The 20,056-nt window shown below is 40.2% G+C and overlaps 2 protein-coding genes across 2 annotated transcripts in view; both read left to right on the plus strand.

Moving 5' to 3' along the window:
* LOC146968399 (butyrophilin subfamily 3 member A2-like) overlaps positions 1-2,265 on the plus strand; it is a 53,256-nt gene extending 50,991 nt beyond the window's left edge. The window contains exon 4 of the mRNA XM_085759147.1: positions 1,634-2,265. Within this exon, the coding sequence (XP_085615273.1) occupies positions 1,634-2,127 (494 nt within the window). The 3' untranslated portion in view covers positions 2,128-2,265. The remainder of the gene's footprint in view (positions 1-1,633) is intronic.
* The window catches only part of LOC146968396 (uncharacterized), a 431,785-nt gene that overhangs the window by 93,649 nt on the left and 318,080 nt on the right, over positions 1-20,056 (plus strand). The window contains exons 6-8 of the mRNA XM_085760507.1: positions 9,942-10,229; positions 13,743-14,081; positions 14,226-14,513. Coding sequence (XP_085616633.1) covers positions 9,942-10,229; positions 13,743-14,081; positions 14,226-14,513 — 915 coding nt within the window. The remainder of the gene's footprint in view (positions 1-9,941; positions 10,230-13,742; positions 14,082-14,225; positions 14,514-20,056) is intronic.

The following is a 20,056-nucleotide window of genomic DNA, read 5'->3' on the forward strand; positions in this document are numbered from 1 at the left end:
GATCAACCAGGTAATCACAAAATTCCTATGGTCTCATAAACATGTACGAATTAAATCGTCAAGCCTGCAAGCCCCATTACATAAAGGAGGACTCACTCTACCAGACTTTAAACTATACTACTTAACTTCCCAATTAAGAGCTGTATGGTACTGGTCTCATGAAAGAACACATACAACGTCATGGATGGACATAGAAAGGTACCTGTTAAAGAACATCCCCCTGAGTGCTCTCCCTTTTATTGCAACACAGGGCAAAGATTTCACATCAAACCCAATAATCAGACATACTATTTTGTGTTGGCAGAAATGCCACAACCTCATGGGTATTGAAAATATGATTTCTGTTAGAAGTCCCTTGTGGATCAGCCTTTCTCCACATGAGTTTATGTTTGACCAGATATCCTGCATTTGGCGAGACCGTGGCATTCAAGTGCTGGGTGACATTTGTAAAGACGGCCTAGTTGGTGAATATTCAGAAATTTGTAAACGCTACAATTTACCCTCCTCACACCTTTTTAAATTTTTACAGATAAGAAACTGGATTAAAGTTATATGTGCTGAATTCCCTAGAATTGGTGACACTCCCTTGGGTAAATTAATACAACTATCTGACTCACCAACTGGGTTGATCTCAAAACTTTATAAAACGATTAATGAATATGTGGATTATAATCATTCGAATCTCAAACAGAAATGGGAAAATGACTTGAATACCAGTTATAGTAATCAAGAATGGGAAACTATCCTTAGAAACTCTCAAACTTTTTTAACTTCAACTAAGCATAGAATGATTCAATTTAGCATTTTGCACCGCACATATTATACCCCCGATAGACTACACCACATGTATCAATCTGTAACTTCATGTTGCCCAAGATGTACTGCCAGGGACGGCAACCTGGTTCATATGTTGTGGGAATGTGTGAGCCTTCAACCGTTCTGGCAGGGCATCTTTGGCATCTTGTCTAGGATACTCAAAAAAACTGTTACTGCAGATCCCCTAGTGCTCATTCTAGGGGACTTGGCCAGACTTCCTGGTTTTACTCTGCATCGGAAAAGGCTTATTCTGCTCTCCACGACAGCCGCTAAAAAATGTATTTTAACAAATTGGAAGTCAACAACTCCACCATCTCTAAAACAATGGTGGAATGAAATTTTATCATATTGCACACCCGAGAAAATCATGTACAGTGTGAGGGGTAAACCAGAAATATTCCTCAATATATGGGGGCCTCTGATGAAAATAATCCCCCAAATCGAAGCTTCCATTGATTGAATGTAATCATGTAAAATTATGTATAATCATGTATAATTATGGCACATGTCTCAAATTGCTCTTTATCGTATGTATTTTTCATATCCTGCGCAGTCTGGCGGGGGGTGGGTAGGGTATGGGAATGTGTTTGTGTGGACTGTCTGTCTTTAAATGTTTTGTAAATGTTATAATTGCAAATAAAAACAAGTTAAAAAAAAAAAAAAGATGATTTGTAAATCTTATTCAAGGTTTTGGTTTTTAAGTTATTATAATGATATTGTGTTATCAGCAGAACTCATTGTACGTCTGCATCTCATTCTGTTTGTGCAAACAACACTACAAAATCAACTTCAATATGGTTTACTGTTTTTCCCCCAGATCAAGAGGAGAAATCAACAGAACATCAGGCTTTGTTGGGAAGCAAGAAAAGAGAAGAAATGTACAAGGAAAAAAACAAACTTGATGAAAAGTTAAAGATGAAAGAGGAGGAACAGAGAGATGTGGTGCAGATGAAAAATATTCTGATGGAAGTGAATGAAAAAGTGTATAAGCTGAAAGATCAACTGAAAGAGCACATGAAGAAAACAGAGAGTGAGGCAGAGGAAACTGAAAAGAAGTTGAAATTAGTGGAAGAAGAAGTAGAAGAGTCAGGTGACAAAGTGAAGGGTTATAGGAAACTGAAAGAACTCCTGGCGCAGGAAACCCCGGATGAAAGGAAGCAAGGATATCAGGACCTGAACATGGACACAGAGAAACTGATGGAGAGAACATGTTTTGCAGTTAAACACATTGAAGATAAGGAAGGCAAAGTAAAGGATCAAATAGAAGAGATTAAACAACAGCTACAGGACACAGAGAAACAAATGAATTAACCTTCACATTATGTGTTTGAATATCACTCAGATCAGATCTAACTAACTAATCATCTTTAGTACTCTAGTGATTCATTGTATATTGGATTTAGGTGTGTATATTTACTCATTGTTTGATTTATTTTTTTTAACCATTGTACACAATCTCCTATGACTTGTATTTAATTGATCTTTTTACATACTTTAGTTAGAAATGATGATGATGTTGTTTGAGTGGATTTACCTTGTGTTTCCCCTTTTCCTGATTTCAAGTTAAATGGGACTGATGACTAAATGATATAATAAACAGTATCTTCATGAGCGTACAAATCCAGTCTCTTCATGTCCTGTGTTATTGACATTTTGAACATATCAGTGTTAGTAGTAGTTTGGTTGTAGGATCTCTGTCCCTGCTGCAGCTACAGCGACACTAAGAGGTTCCTGTACAGACTCTATCCCATGAATTGGTTGTGAAATTATTATTTTTTAACCAGACTGAGGTCCAGGTGTCTTTGAGATTGGACTGTCCCAGACCCTCCCTATTATTATCCACATAGTATCTCTGAATGAAAGCGGACCTGTTGTTCTACTCTCACAACTGCCAGCGAAACAGAAGATTTACACTTATCTTTTACTCTGGTGTCTGCTTGTGGCTAAAGCTAGAAATAACAAGTGAAATCCAAACTGTAATAAATCAGGATGAGTGATGGACATAACCCACGTACCAATACGTACATTAAAAAAAGTAACTACTGCTTTGTTTGATACTTTTAGTCTGATATTTTTTACATTGACTGGACATTATTGTGTCTTTTATTGTCTTCTCTACACAGGGTAAAGGCAGAGTGGAAGTTAGACTAAAAAAAATATTCATGTTACTGATTTCATAATGTGAGATTTAATGTTAAAAAAGCACACATCGTTTAAACAGCAGGTAAACACATTTTATTTTCATAATCAGTTAAAGCGAAATTCCGTAAGTGTAAACCATGGTCAAACACACCGTAACACCGAGTTAGACCCCCCCTCGAGAGATCAATTTGCCCGACTGCTACATTCACGAGATCCACCAACTTCAGCAAATGCCGCAATATCGCCACACACGGCGCTCTCCGGATCCACTGTCTGACCGCAACCAAAACGCCACCATTTGCCCAAAATAATGCTCAGAACTGCACCAAATGTCATCAATAGTACACACAGGGTCCCAGCACGTAGTACGAGTTGTCAAACATCTGCTAGCTTTGCCTGTTTTCTTTAGCAAGGAGATACAACTCACCTACTTCTCCTCCTGGAGCCGCTTGTTGGTGAGGAAGCCCTGACGAGTCGATCACCGAGTGCACCGGAGTTCCGCAGCTCAATCAACAATTACCTCATGGAAATACAATCAGAGTTTGTTTTTGTTTTTTTCTTGCATATCACTTTATAACTATTATTATCGAGTGCTGGCCACGATATAGGCGCAAATGAGCATTTTTAAGAGCTGCGGAACTCCGGTGCACTCGGTGATCGACTCGTCAGGGCTTCCTCACCAACGAGTGGCTCCCGGAGGAGAAGTAGGTGAGTTGAGTTGCATCTCCTTGCTAAAGAAAACAGGCAAAGCTAGCAGATGTTTGACAACTCGTACTACGTGCTGGGACCCTGTGTGTACTATTGATGACATTTGGTGCAGTTCTGAGCATTATTTTGGGCAAATGGTGGCGTTTTGGTTGCGGTCAGACAGTGGATCCGGAGAGCGCCGTGTGTGGCGATATTGCGGTATTTGCTGAAGTTGGTGGATCTCGTGAATGTAGCGGTCGGGCAAATTGATCTCTCGAGGGGGGGTCTAACTCGGTGTTACGGTGTGTTTGACCATGGTTTACACTTACGCCGGAATTTCGCTTTAACCTTGTTGTCTGCTTTGTGGCCTGGCCCTCATTATGTTTACCTGGTTTCTTCAACCATGAGCATTAACACAACACAACCAACTTGAAGGTTTGAACAGACATTTATTGGATGCGTATTTCAAATAATATGAAAATGTGAAAAGCAAAGAAAAACTCCAAGGGACTCTCTTGAGTAGATAAAATGCCTTTAATTAATGTTTAAAATGACTATGACACGTTTCAAGCAAGCCTTCATCAGGGAGTAAAACAGACACAGGGCTTAAAGTATTCCGGCCCCGTGCCGGATCTCCGGCGTTTGAAAATTTCAGAAAAACAAACAAACTCACACACAATATTTGGCTGCACACAGAGAAGTTCATGGCTGGAGAAGATGGAGGACAAAGACAAAGCTAAATGTGTCGTATGCAAGACAACCCTGGCCTGCGCGTACTGTGTGAGCCAGGTGACGTGAGTCAGTCACTCGCTGGAGGCAGTGATACGGCAAGTAGCGTCGGGTCTCTTGCCGCTGTTGACGTCGGCACAAACGAACCTGGTGGTCCGAGCGGACGTAACGGCGCGCATTCGGTTTCGTTTTTTTTTTTTTTCTCCGTGCATGTCCGCAGCGCAACGCTGCACGGACGTGCCCCCCCACGCCCCATAGCAGAGGAAACGAGCCCTTGAATGGCTGGTCCAGACCTATGGTCCAGACCCCTAGATTTAAAATATGAGATTTGTTTTTGCTCCCCACTAGACCAGTTGAGTTCAGTTTCATACACTCCAGCCATTCTTGCCTTGTTGCCTTACAATTAAGCTATAGGAACCTCAGTCAATTCTCAATGTGCTTTTTTTTTTTTTTTTTAATCTGAAACAAATTTCCCTTCATGTGGGAATGACCATTGTTGTGAGGTCAGACACACCTGGATTAATCAGTTTGTCTGTAGTATGTAATAATGAAGCTGGCTTGAGCTCAGGAAGTAGTGGAGCTGTGCATAAAGCCCATTGTCATTAGATCTATTTTTTGGCATTTCCACTTTTTCTTTTTTCTTTTTTTTCTTTTTTACATAGTTTTCATACATTTAATGCATATATTGATGTTTTAGAGGTCTTGTAATGTCATGGAAACATGTTGCCAAGTCATGGGAAAGTCATGGAAATTTGTTGGTTAAAATGTGTATGAACCCTGTGTACATTACCAAGCACAATGCTAAAAAGTTGTTTGCTAAATTGCCTATAATGTGTAGGCTATGCGTCGGATCCACTGCACCCCCGCTCCTTGGAAAAAAGTTCAGGCTCAGGATTTTTTTTAACTTTAAGCCCTGCAGACAATTCAGAAACACCTGTTCAACCAAGCTTCCACTTCAGGGGTGCAGATCCGATGTCAGGATCGGGGGGGACACAAAAGTGATTTTTTTTTTTGCCCATATGCAACTCATACCATGCTACCATAAATCATAACTTTGTAGAGGCTCGCCATATCATTAAAAAAGTACTGCACAGGGAATCATTCATTGTGCTTACCTTGAAAATTTGTCCTAAACAGCCAACAGCGTGAATCACTGCTTACTTAACTCTTATATTACTAAATCATAATTTTAAGGGTCTCGGACATGTAATGTCTACTCACATTCTTATCTTTCACCTCCCTCCGACCCTCCCAGATCCCAAATTCTTCTCACCATCTTTCTATTCTCCCAGTGTATGGGACTACTTCATGCACGATTAATCGATATGGATGAATATCAAAGTATGAAACCCTAAGATTGAGGTGGTCGGTTTTTTTTAAAAAAAAGCCTGCTGATGTCATCAGCGTCTGTAAGAATCTACCCATTCATTTGCATCATAGTGGAGGAGACCAGAGATGGGATGTGGAGTCAGAAATATATTTGTCAAACATTATGTTCCACCATTTCAATAATTTATTTTCAGATGTGAATCTAAAATGTGAAGAATGTTTAGTCTGAAAATACATGTGTTCAATTTTGAATAATTTGGGGTATTTTTATTGGGGGGGACAATTCGTGTTTTTCAGAAATTGGGGGGGGGTTTGCACACATGTTCCACTTGGTTGCTGTGAACCAGAGTGGGTGTGGTCACTCCTGCAAAAGGTGCTTGGCCATAACCTACCCCACAGGTAATAAGGCTGAATAAAGAAAAAGTAATGGTCAGCATAGACACATTTCAAATGCATAATGGGTACAATTAGATTAGGTACAACAATCAATACAACAAAAGATACAATACAATCAAGGACTGAATCATACCATGAAAATGTTTTAATATGAAAATGTGTTGATAGGTTGTGTTTAATTTTAAAATAACGTAACAGATGTTGATTCCTGTTGTATGGTGGTTAAACTGGCCTGTGATTAAACGGTAAAGAGTCCATGTGCAACTGAGTATAATAAAAGTAACAAGATTCTGTAAAGGATTAAATGATTTTATAACTCTGGCCAACCTTGAACAATGTATGACTTGTATATAGCACAGAGTATTGGTTCAAAGGAGTCTGCGGGGGGAGGGGGGGGGGGGGTTCAAAGTACAAGACCATGCAGCACGGTGAGAGGCGACATCAGTTTGCTGCACACGACAGGTATGTGACATTTTTAACATTTGATTTGTAATGTTTACAGTGAAGCTTCCAAAGATTTTTTTTTAAGTATAGTTTCTGGGGGTTTTGCCTTTAATCAATAGCGCAATAAAGAGAGACAGGAAACAGGGAGACAGGGAGAGGGAAATGACATGCAGCAAAGGGTCGCCCGAGTCGGGATTCAGTACAGGATGGCTGCAGCAAGGACTCTAGCCCCTGCATATGGGGCGCCTGTCTACCAACGGAACTAAACGACGCCCCGCTTCCAAATATTTTTACACAGATTTGATGCTAAACGTTTATTATTTAATTATTTATTTTATTGAATTTTAATGTTATTTTGGTATAACAGTCTGTTTAATTTATACCTGTGTATTTAAATCTCTTTAGATACTCTTCAGAATGATTTACATGAAGGATGAACCATTTCCGCTCAGAGTCACCAGATTTTCAGTTTTCGCTGCTGTCGTCTTCTTACTCATGACGCACTGTTGTGGAGGTAAGGTATAAATACAGCAGCGACACTGTGATAATGTGTTTTTAATTAAGTAGTGAAAAACAAAGGACAATTTCCTCTTAGGCGCAGCTGCCGTATACATGTGATTGAGTAGTGTGAAATGTACCAAGTGGTAGTGCCCTTCTCAGGCCCAAACCTGAATCAAGCCCAACTTTTTAGAATAGAAGTTTATTTATATAACACCTTTCACAGACGACAGTCACAAAGTGCTTTACAAAGCAGAGTGCAACGGGCAAATTTCAGTGACACATTGACAGACACAAATCACAAATCAACAAGCAATAAAACAGTTAAAATTACAAGAGATTAAATACAGTTAATAAAACGCCAGTGTAAACAGGTGTGTTTTTAGCTGTTTTTTAAATAAAGAAATGGAGGAAGCTGCTCTCAGCTTGGGAGGCAGGGCATTCCAGAGCTTTGGGGCTACAGATTGAAAAGCCCTGTCACCCTTGGTTATAAGCCTCGAGCGGGGGACGGCGAGTAGGCCTTGGTTTGAGGAGCGGAGTGGCCTAGATGTGGTGTGCGGGTTCAGTAAATCAGAAATGTAGGTGGTGGTAAGTTATAACAAGTAATTTAAAATGAATCCTAAAATGGAGCCAGTGTAGAGAGAACAGAATAGGAGTGATGTGTTGTGATTTACAGGACCTGGTGAGAAGCCTGGCGGCAGCATTCTGAATTAATTGCTGACGGTCAATGGAAGATTTACTAAGGCAGGAGAAGAGTGTAGCGCAGAAGGAGGGGGTCTGAGGTAATGTTGTGGTAATTGGCCCGAGCCTGGCTCTAGGGCTGTCTCTTGGGCTGCAGTGCAGGGCTCTATCAAGTGGGGAACTGCCAAACAGAGTTTGGTCCCAGCCTGGTCAGTTGCGTACATGAACTGATGAAGCCTCTTGGATGAGAGAAACGTCTTCCTAGACAAATAACTAAGTCCAGTTGCTTTCGATTGAACCTCCTTTGAAATACTATGACCTGGGAAAATGAGAATATGCACCGGCTGCCAAACAGAGCAGTCTATTTTACTTTTACAAATTTTAATTTTTGCTCTCTGTGATTGTGTCACAGAGGCGTTGATGATGTCACATTCTGCTAGTAACAATTCAGGATTTAGCATCTTTTAAATCAGGCTCTTGTGACGGTTGGTTGTTTGCTCTTGTGGTTGCCAACTGTCAGATCTGATTAAACCACACCCACACAGTCCTAGTGAAGCAGGTCAGCCATGTTTTTGAGAGTTATCTCAAACCTGACTTTGGTGGCATATTTATAAATTCTTACTTGATTTGATAGCTGGCAGAAGAGTTTACAGGACCATCAGATTATTGTCAACTTAAACCCTCAGGCCTAGTCCACACGAACACGGGTATTTTTGAAACCAAACTTTTATGGCCCTGGTTAAAATCCGCCTCAAACAATGTCATGCACATGCCAAAGCAGTAGGGGGCGATAGCACTCCTAACAGTAAGGCTATTTTAGCAAATCAGGCTGGAACATTTCATACTGGGAAAAACAACAATGGCTATGCTAAATGCTCAGTAAAAACTCCATCAGCTGGTTACGTCTAGAGTGCTCCACAAGTCTCCATGGATACAATTTACAGTTTATCCTCGCAGTGTGACGTCAAACAATGTTGACAAGAAATTGCTTTTTTCCTGTCCACACATGACTGCTGAAACCGGACTTCTGGAAAAAGTTCACCCTGGACTCCGGTTACAAACAACTCCAGTTTCAGGAGCCCACAACTGTGGTTACGTGTGGATGAAAGGCCAAACCGTGCAGAGAAACACACAGTTTCACAAATACCCGTGTTCGTATGGAGGGCCCCTCAGTCACCAAGTTCAAGTTTTTGACCTTGTCCTGTGTGGTCCAATATTCATTACATCCAACAAAATTTGCAGTACAAAACCATCCATTTTGTCACACTGTTTATGGATGATGGAATGAATGCATTTATATACAGGGTCAGAATAGTAAAATTAAGTAAAGTTTTAAGCGCTCATGTAACATCAACATTTTCTAAACTACTAGAACACTTATTTTGATTTTCTGTTAATTGACCCAGGCAGAGGCCTTTGGCCCATGATTGTGACTCTTAATACCGTAATAATAGTTGATAACTGGTGACATGAAGTGGCACAAAATTTTCAGTTGTTTTAATATTCACAATGCATATATACTATATTTTAGTAGGCTTTAGAGAACAGAACAGAAATATTAAATGTAAAACACATTTGAACAAATTCACTTGAAAGCCAGGGGTCACTGGTAAACCACTGGTGGCTCCTATATAGGGCTCAACAGAAGCCAGGATCATCATCATCATTGTGTATGCATTTAATATTATATCTTGTATTATGAAGTCAGAACTCAATATGAATCCACTTCTTACCAGGTGATGCGCAGACTGATCCACCTCCGCTGGTTGTGGTGATGGCTGGTGATGACACTGTGTTGCCCTGTCAGCTGAGCCCTCCCATGGATGCTGGTCCAACTACAATGGAGTGGGGGAGACTTGACTTGAGCCCCAGATTTGTTTATGTGCAAATCGATGGAAAGGAGCATCTGGTTGACCAAAACACAGCCTACATGGGAAGAGTATCGCTGGATGTTGACAAAATGAAGCATGGAGACATTTCACTGAAACTCTCCAAAGTAAAAGTCTCTGATAGTGGAAAATACAGATGTTATCTTCCAAAACAAAAGAAAAAATACTTTGTAGACCTTGTTGTTGGTAAGTGTTTTACTCTAGCATCTAGGTTTGGTTCAATGGCATTTGTTTGTCAGACCTGAATCCAATTATTTTCTGATCTCTTATCTTTCATGAGGATGTGATTTGAAGATTGTATAACATTTTGATTTGTCTCCTCATTGATAGGTGCTGCCTCCTCACCTGTCATCAATTTAGCAGGGACTGACAAAGACAAAGGAAGAGTGGTGTTACAGTGTGAGTCTAAAGGCTGGTATCCAGAGCCTGAGCTGCTGTGGCTGGACGCTGAGGGAAAGCTGCTCTCTGCTGGACCTACAGAGACAGTCAGAGGTCATGATGACCTCTATACTGTCAGCAGCAGAGTGACTGTGGAGAAGAGACACAGCAACAGCTTCACCTGTAGAGTCCAACAGAAGACCATCAATCAGACCAGAGACACTCACATTCATGTTGCAGGTAGAAATGATCTAAAATTACAAAATGATCAAGAAGAGTGTGCGCGGAAGGAGGGGGTCTGAGGTAATGTTGTGGTAATTGGCCCGAGCCTGGCTCTAGGGCTGTCTCTTGGGCTGCAGTGCAGGGCTCTATCAAGTGGGGAACTGCCAAACAGAGTTTGGTCCCAGCCTGGTCAGTTGCGTACATGAACTGATGAAGCCTTTTGGATAAGAGAAACGTCTTCCTAGACAAATAACTAAGTCCAGTTGCTTTCGATTGAACCTCCTTTGAAATACTATGACCTGGGAAAATGAGAATATGCACCGGCTGCCAAACAGAGCAGTCTATTTTACTTTTACAAATTTTAATTTTTGCTCTCTGTGATTGTGTCACAGAGGCGTTGATGATGTCACATTCTGCTAGTAACAATTCAGGATTTAGCATCTTTTAAATCAGGCTCTTGTGACGGTTGGTTGTTTGCTCTTGTGGTTGCCAACTGTCAGATCTGATTAAACCACACCCACACAGTCCTAGTGAAGCAGGTCAGCCATGTTTTTGAGAGTTATCTCAAACCTGACTTTGGTGGCATATTTATAAATTCTTACTTGATTTGATAGCTGGCAGAAGAGTTTACAGGACCATCATATTATTGTCAACTTAAACCCTCAGGCCTAGTCCACACGAACACGGGTATTTTTGAAACCAAACTTTTATGGCCCCTGGTTAAAATCCGCCTCAAACAATGTCATGCACATGCCAAAGCAGTAGGGGGCGATAGCACTCCTAACAGTAAGGCTATTTTAGCCAATCAGGCTGGAACATTTCATACTGGGAAAAACAACAATGGCTATGCTAAATGCTCAGTAAAAACTCCATCAGCTGGTTACGTCTAGAGTGCTCCACAAGTCTCCATGGATACAATTTACAGTTTATCCTCGCAGTGTGACGTCAAACAATGTTGACAAGAAATTGCTTTTTTCCTGTCCACACATGACTGCTGAAACTGGACTTCTGGAAAAAGTTCACCCTGGACTCCGGTTACAAACAACTCCAGTTTCAGGAGCCCACAACTGTGGTTACGTGTGGATGAAAGGCCAAACCGTGCAGAGAAACACACAGTTTCACAAATACCCGTGTTCGTATGGAGGGCCCCTCAGTCACCAAGTTCAAGTTTTTGACCTTGTCCTGTGTGGTCCATTATTCATTACATCCAACAAAATTTGCAGTACAAAACCATCCATTTTGTCACACTGTTTATGGATGATGGAATGAATGCATTTATATACAGGGTCAGAATAGTAAAATTAAGTAAAGTTTTAAGCGCTCATGTAACATCAACATTTTCTAAACTACTAGAACACTTATTTTGATTTTCTGTTAATTGACCCAGGCAGAGGCCTTTGGCCCATGATTGTGACTCTTAATACCGTAATAATAGTTGATAACTGGTGACATGAAGTGGCACAAAATTTTCAGTTGTTTTAATATTCACAATGCATATATACTATATTTTAGTAGGCTTTAGAGAACAGAACAGAAATATTAAATGTAAAACACATTTGAACAAATTCACTTGAAAGCCAGGTGTTGGGGATTTGCATAGGAGTCTGGTGATTGACAATAATTATTAAGCATTAATAATCAATAAGCAGGTCAACTAATTTATTAATTATTGAGTTTAATTGATAAATTAATAAAGTTAGGATTAGCGGTATTGACTAATAATTACTAGAAAAAAAGAATAGTTGTATTATTAATTAAAGTGAATTAATTAATAATAACTGCGGGGCACCACCCTGAAATCAGGGATCAATGACCAAACAATCAGTCTCGATTATAGAAATCTCTTATAGAATAGAATAATCAATTAAATACGAAGGCGTAAAGTCGAGCACAGACCCTGATAACCAGCTTTAGCGTCACAATAGAATGTACACAAACAACCACAGAACAACTACTTGAGTTCAAGGACATTTATTACTAAAATCATCTAATAGTACACACTCAAGTTCAGGTAATTCAAAGGAATAAACAGTTCAGCAAACATACACTCTCAATGGCTTAGAATGAGCGTATGATGTGTGTGTGTGTGTGTATATAGGCTATGTGTGTGTGTGTGTGTGTGTAGCCTAAGAGGGGGAGGAGAGACGTCGAGTGACGTCAGAGGGCGTCGAGTGACGTCGAATGGCGTCACGGACGGCGCGCTCGTTCGAGTGAGACAATGGACACGATGTGGCTGTTTCCACGTGTTCCTCAGGTCCACACACAATGATCACAGTCACGTCGCTCACACTGATCACTCTGATACGAACTCTCGTGTTGGGACGCGTGTTTGGGGCGGAGTCCCTTATGGCGGCCCGTTGTGTTACATAGGCAGGTATATGTGTGTGGGTGTGTGTGTGGGTGCGCGGCTGCGCACGTGTGTGTGAGTTAGTAGAGAGGAAAAAGGAGAGAGAGAAGAGGGAGAACGGCGGCTAAAAGGGGCGATCGGTTATATTAGTCAGGGCTGAACCCAATCGGTATCCAACTACCACAGTGAGAATAAAAGAGCTGACGCTCTGATATCTTACTGGTCTTCTGACGCGGATACGGAGAATTGCGTTCAGCACGTGACTAAGACTTAGTTAATATAACTAGTAAACATCGATCGACCACTCTAGTTAATACAACTAGTAAACATACAGCAAAATCACAATCAACATAACAGGACGCGGAGGTCCTAATAAAATCACGCTTAATTCTAGTCGCTGCCCAGACAAAAGCTCTCTTACTGAAGCGTGCTTCCCAGTGCTGATGAGGTCCGTCGACCTGATGGCCTGGGGCTGCTGTAGCGTCCCACAGCGGGATAAAACTGGTCGTCCTCTGGAAGGGTGGCAGAAAGGAGGGCCAGCTGAGTTAACTCTGTATCGGCGGGATCCTCGGCGGAGTCCGGCGTCGGCGCGTGAAGAAAGGCGTTCTTCACTTCTGCGGCAGATGTAGGAGGGAGAGAGCGGCGGGTTGCGCGGCGGTCTCCACAGGATCCAGGTGTTTCAGATGAAACTTGAGGCAGTTTACTTGTCCAGCAAGCTCAGAACTGCGGCCTAGGTATTGAGTCCAAACGTTTGGTGCGCCCCCTTTAGTAACTGGTCGCGTGAAGCCGGAGCTCCTTGCAGCACTTCGTTACCTGGGAAAAAGCATGGGGCTGAGCGTCGCCGCAGCATTTAAACCTTCGGTGACGTCACGGGGTTCCCTGGGGTTTCCCCCAGGTACTGACCAATGGGAGGCCAGAGTTTGAATGTCTGGGTGGAATCACACCTAGGTGTGATTTAACGGGCGTTGTCTGCTGTCGCGCATTCCTTGTCCCCTGCTGGTTTTATGGCCCTTTGTTTGAGAACATGTGGGTTGAGGTCCCAACACAGGGGTCACTGGTAAACCACTGGTGGCTCCTATATAGGGCTCAACAGAAGCCAGGATCATCATCATCATTGTGTATGCATTTAATATTATATCTTGTATTATGAAGTCAGAACTCAATATGAATCCACTTCTTACCAGGTGATGCGCAGACTGATCCACCTCCGCTGGTTGTGGTGATGGCTGGTGATGACACCGTGTTGCCCTGTCAGCTGAGCCCTCCCATGGATGCTGGTCCAACTACAATAGAGTGGGGGAGACTTGACTTGAGCCCCAGATTTGTTTATGTGCACCTCGATGGAAAGGAGCTTCTGTCTGAACGAAACACAGCCTACATGGGAAGAGTATCGCTGGATGTTGACAAAATGAAGCATGGAGACATTTCACTGAAACTCTCCAAAGTAAAAGTCTCTGATAGTGGAAAATACAGATGTTTTCTTCCAAAACAAAAGAAAAAATACTTTGTAGACCTTGTTGTTGGTAAGTGTTTTACTCTAGCATCTAGGTTTGGTTCAATGGCATTTGTTTGTCAGACCTGAATCCAATTATTTTCTGATCTCTTATCTTTAATGAGGATGTGATTTGAAGATTGTATAACATTTTGATTTGTCTCCTCATTGATAGGTGCTGCCTCCTCACCTGTCATCAATTTAGCAGGGACTGACAAAGACAAAGGAAGAGTGATGTTACAGTGTGAGTCTAAAGGCTGGTATCCAGAGCCTGAGCTGCTGTGGCTGGACGCTGAGGGAAAGCTGCTCTCTGCTGGACCTACAGAGACAGTCAGAGGTCATGATGACCTCTATACTGTCAGCAGCAGAGTGACTGTGGAGAAGAGACACAGCAACAGCTTCACCTGTAGAGTCCAACAGAAGACCATCAACCAGACCACAGTGACTCACATTTATATTCCAGGTAGAAATGATCTAAAATTACAAAATGATCAAACTGAGGCTTGAGTCTGGTTTTCTGTGGATATAAGTGTTTAATTTTCTCTTATTTCAGATGATTTCTTCATGGTCACATCTAACTGTGCTGCTTCTATCGCCTTGAGTGTGGTTTTCTGCTTAATGTTGATCATTGCTGTTGCTTTGTCCGTCCGGAAATGGAGACAAAACAAACTCAGTAAGTAAATGTATTTAAAGATGCTTTTTCAAGGTTTCGGTTTTTAAGTTGTTATAATGATAATAATTTTGTTATAAACAGAACTCAGTAGTTGTTATTGTACATCTGCATCTTATTCTGTTTCTGTCTGTGCAAACAACACTACAAAATCAACTTCAATATGGTTTACTGCTTTTTCCCCAGATCAAGAGGAGAAATCAACAGAACATCAGGCTTTGTTGGAAAGCAAGAAAAGAGAAGATCTGCACAAGGAAAAAAACAAACTTGATGAAAGGTTAAAGATGAAAGAGGAGGAACAGAGAGATGTGGTGCAGATGAAAAATATTCTGATGGAAGTGAATGAAAAAGTGTATAAGCTGAAAGATCAACTGAAAGAGCACATGAAGAAGACAAAGAGTGAGGCAGAGGAAACTGACAAGAAGTTGAAATTAGCAGAAGAAGAAGTAGAAGAGTCAGGTGACAAAGTGAAGGGTTATTTTAAACTGAAAGAACTCTTAGAGCAGAATGACCTGGATGACAGGAAGAATGAATATCAGGAACTGAACATGAACACAGAGATTGTGATGGAGAGAACATGGCATGCAGTTAAACAAATTACAGATAAGGAAGACAAAGTAAAGGATCAAATAGAAGAGATTAAACAGCAGCTACTGGACACAGAGAAACAAATGAATTAACCTTCACATTATGTTCACTCAGATCAGATCTATCTAACTAATCATCTTTAGTACTCTAGTGATTGATTGTATATTGGATTGATTTGATTTGATTTATTTATTTAGCACAATTTTAAAACAGTGCAAGGAGGGAACGAAGCCTAGAAGGCTTGTACAAAGTTCCACTCCCTTCATCATAGAATTACATTAACTCAAGATAAACAATGAGAAATACAGAAAAATAAAATTAGAAATGAAACAATAAAATGTTCAGTGCAACATAGAAAAACTATGAAACACAAACAAACAAAAGAAAAGAAAAAGGATGCATAATTATCATTAACAGAAAAATAATACTGAAGATTATGACATGAGGTGTTTTTTCAGTAACTTTCTAAAGGATGTATAAGATGTTGTTGACCTCAGAACCACCTCCAAACCATTCCAAAGTTTTGGACCTCTAAAAGTAATATTAGATTGATGCCCAGATGTTCGACAGAAGGGTAAATGAAGATTGCCACTATGCCTAGTTGAATTTGAATGGAGGTCAGATGAAAAAGTAAAAAAATGTTGAAAAGTGTCAGGAAGATTTTGTTTAGTGTTGATAAACTTATGCACAAACAAACATGAATGGAAGACATTACGTTTGTGAATGGTCAATATTGAATATTTCATAAATAGGGGTGCAGATGGTTCTAGTCTACTGGACCGAGAGATCGTTCTGAGAAATCTTTTCTGAATTAACAGTAGTTTGTTCAGGTAAGTTGGATAAGTTGCAGACCAGACAATATTACAATAATTCAAATATGGAAATAAAAAACTATAATATAAAGTCACATGAGCAGACGAATTGATCAGAGGAGAAACCTTTTTCAGTATACCAAGCATTTTCATTGATCTTTTGCAAACTTGATTGATATGATTATTCCAGTTTAGACCTTCATCCAAAGTGACACCCAGAAAAGTGGTGTAAGGTACTTGGAGGATTTCAACTCCATTGATTAGTATTTTGGCTTTTTCTTTTGCATGAGATTTGTTTTTGTTGCAGAAGATCATGAAGTTACATGTATTTACGTTGAGAGTTAGCTTATTGATCTGGCACCAGTTTGAAACAGTTGCTAATTCATCATTTACACATGCAATGAGAGACTTGAAGTCATCATGAATAGCTATAAGACTAGTGTCATCGGCAAATAATAAGGGGAGGAAGTTATTACATGATCTAGGCAAGTCATTAATATAAATCAAAAATAATAAAGGGCCCAGGATCGACCCCTGTGGGACTCCAAAAAGAATACTTGATTTGGTAGATGAAACACCATTAAAATAAACAAACTGCTCTCTATTGTAGAGGTAATTGATCAGCCAATTTAGAGCAACATTCTGGATTCCATATCTATCGAGCTTTGAGATGAGAATTTTATGATTGACGGTATCAAATGCTTTACTTAAATCAAGAAAAACACAAAGGGCAATTTTTTTACCATCCAGTGCTGAGGATATGTTGTTGACTAATTGTAGCAATGCATGCTCAGTGGAATATTTCCTGCGAAATCCATATTGATGGTCATACAGGATATTGTTAGCAACTAAGTGCTTGGAGATTCTTACATATACCAATTTTTCCACAATCTTAGAGAAACATGGTAATATGGATATTGGGCGATAGTTGCCAAAGTCCTTTGTATTACCAGATTTAAATATTGGTATGACTTTCGCAATTTTGAGTTCTTGGGGGACGATACCAGACTGAAGAGATAAAGCAAAAAGATGGGTTAGAGGATGGATAATGTAGTCTATTGTTTCTTTCACAAGACTGCTTTTAATACCATCATGTCCTTGGGCAGAGTTCTTTAGGTTCTTAATAATTTCATACACTTCTTCAGCACTGGGAGGATCAAAGCTAGAGAGTGGTGAGAATGTACCTTTAATGAAACTACATGGGTTCACATTAGAGTCCTTTATGTTAGATGCCAAGGAAGAGCTCACATTAAAGCAGAAGTAAGTGGTCCGGTCGTTTTCGCTAATGCTGCGTTCCAGGCAGGCTTTTGAAATCGTAAATTACAGCTTCAAGTCACAACTTACGACTTTGTAGCGTTCCAGGCAACCCACTCGTGTTTTTCCGACCTGTTTTACCGGTGAAAGTCACTATAACGGCCACTCGTAACTTCCGACCCGTGAACTCGTACCAGATCGAACTGGTACGACTTCACGGTCGGAAAAATACGAGTTTCCTTGAACGCACCATAACAGTCCTCGTCCCTACGTCGCCACATTCACGGCGTCCCTTGGCTGCATACACAGCCCTGCATGCCGTTCTCTCTCCTCATTGGATAAAAACTGTAGGATACGATAAATGTTTTCTCCTGGGCTCAGAGCAGAGCAGAGTGACTGACAGACCCGTGTTTCAGTCCAAACACTCTATGTAAGTGATTGCTGTCGGAAGATATAACTATTTAAGACTTATATTAACACAAATATATCACTTACTTCTGCTTTAACAAAAAACTCATTGAAACCCTCAGCTATATCTCTTGGGTCACTAAGAGGTGTGTGATTTAGGTGTGTATATTTGCTCATTGTTTGATTTTGTTTGACAATCTCCTATATGACTTGTATTTAATTAATAAAAAATTAATAATTTTTACATACTCAATTTAGAAATGATGATGTTGTTTAAGTTGATTTATCTTGTGTTTCCCCTTTTCCTGATTTCAAGTTAAATGGGACTGATGACTAAATGATATAATAAACAGAATCTTCATGAGTGTACAAATCCAGTCTCTTCATGTCCTGTGTTATCGACATTTTGAACATATCAGTGTTAGTAGTAGTTTGGTTGTAGGATCTCGGTCCCTGCTGCAGCTACAGCGACACTAAGAGGTTCCTGTACAGACTCTATCCTACCAATTGGCTGCGAAATTATTTTTTAACCAGACTGAGGTCCAGGTGTCTTTGAGGTTGGACTGTCCCAGACCCTCCCCATTATTATCCACATAGTATCTGAATGAAAGCGGACCTGTTGTTCTACTCTTACTACTGACAGCTAAACAAAATATTTACACTTATCTTTTACTCTGGTGTCTCCTTGTGGCCAAAGCTAGAAACAACAAGTGAAATCCAGCCCACTTGAAAGTCTTATCCTCATTTTAAATAAAACATTTACATACATATTTAAAGCACTTTTAAAGAAGACTTGACCCACCTAAACTGTAGATTAATCATGTAGCCCTGTATGTCACTGCTGGCACTCAGTGTGAGCTGTTCTATCAAACTGTAATAAATCAAGATGAGTGATGGACATAACCCACGTACAAATACGTACATGTACACATACAAGACAAACTACTGATTTGCTTGATTCTTTCAGACTGATGGTTTCTTTCTTTTTTTACTTTAGTTTTTTTTTTTGTATATATTTTTGGGGGGCTTTTTTGCCTTTTTTGATGAAGGGATAGTTGAGAGAGGGCACTATAGCCTCAACATGGGGCGGGTGCTCTACAAACTGAGCTAAACACCAACCCATTAGTTTAGTATATTGTATTACAGGGCAGTGCACAATACCATTAATCAATTGTAGAACAACGAAGAGATGGTTGTACCAGATTTAGCCTCTAGGGCTAATTTCCATCTATAGTCCCACATAAAACTCACAATACAAATCACACTAAAATACAGATCACAATAAAATACAGGAGGAGCCCAGGACATAGAACGACACATGTGAACACATGAACAGCACAGAGGCAGCACACACACGGGCCGCACAAGTACACATGGACAACAGGGGGACAACATTGAAAACACAGACATACTCTCCTCTCCTCATTCAGAGGAACACAAAACACCAAAAGGTGGGCCAGCAGCAGCTCCTGGCATAAGTGCGAGACAGGAATGCACACAATCAAAGTTCCAGTTCCCCTGAACAAAGCGCTGGTTCTCCCGCCTGGGGCCGATGGTGCTCGCAATGTACATTATTAATTAAAGTTCTAGTTTTCTTGAATAAAGTGATGTTTTTCCCATTTGAGATAGATAAAGTGCAAAACGCTCATAGCAGCAAGGAGAGTAAAATAATAATAGTAATAGAAATGTTAGCAATTATAAAAATGCAAGAAATTCACATTGACTGGACATTATTGTGTCTTTTTTATTGTGTTCTCTACACAGAGTAAAAACAGAGTGGAAGTTTGTACACACAGAGAAAGTATTAATATATTTTATAAAAAAAATTGTCATGTTACTGATTTTATAATATGAGACTTAATGTACATATAAACAGCACACACAGTTTAAACAGCAGCTAAACACATTTTATTTTTATAATCATTTAAGCCTAATGATTTTATTTGTTATAAATTCTAATTTCAAATGTAATTGAAATAGTCCATAGTTCAATAAACACAAAATGTAGCAAAGCATGTTTAAATCATAACATCATGTAGTGGAATACAAAAACAAAACAAGTCCACATTTTATATCATATATAAATATATGACGTATACATATTTCACAGATAAAGTAGAAACAAGACTATTTAGAGGAACTGCTCTCCGTAGCCTCAGCGTTGTCGGCCTCACTCGCCGAGCCCTGAAAAACATCAAGTCATTAAATAATAATACTGGACCTGGGGAGGTTTGAGGTTACGTGTGAAAAATGTATTTGAAGAGGCAAAAATCT

Source organism: Trachurus japonicus, chromosome 18 (assembly GCF_045865225.1).
Source record: "Trachurus japonicus isolate A0001 chromosome 18, Traja_1.0".
NCBI lineage: Eukaryota > Metazoa > Chordata > Actinopteri > Carangiformes > Carangidae > Trachurus > Trachurus japonicus.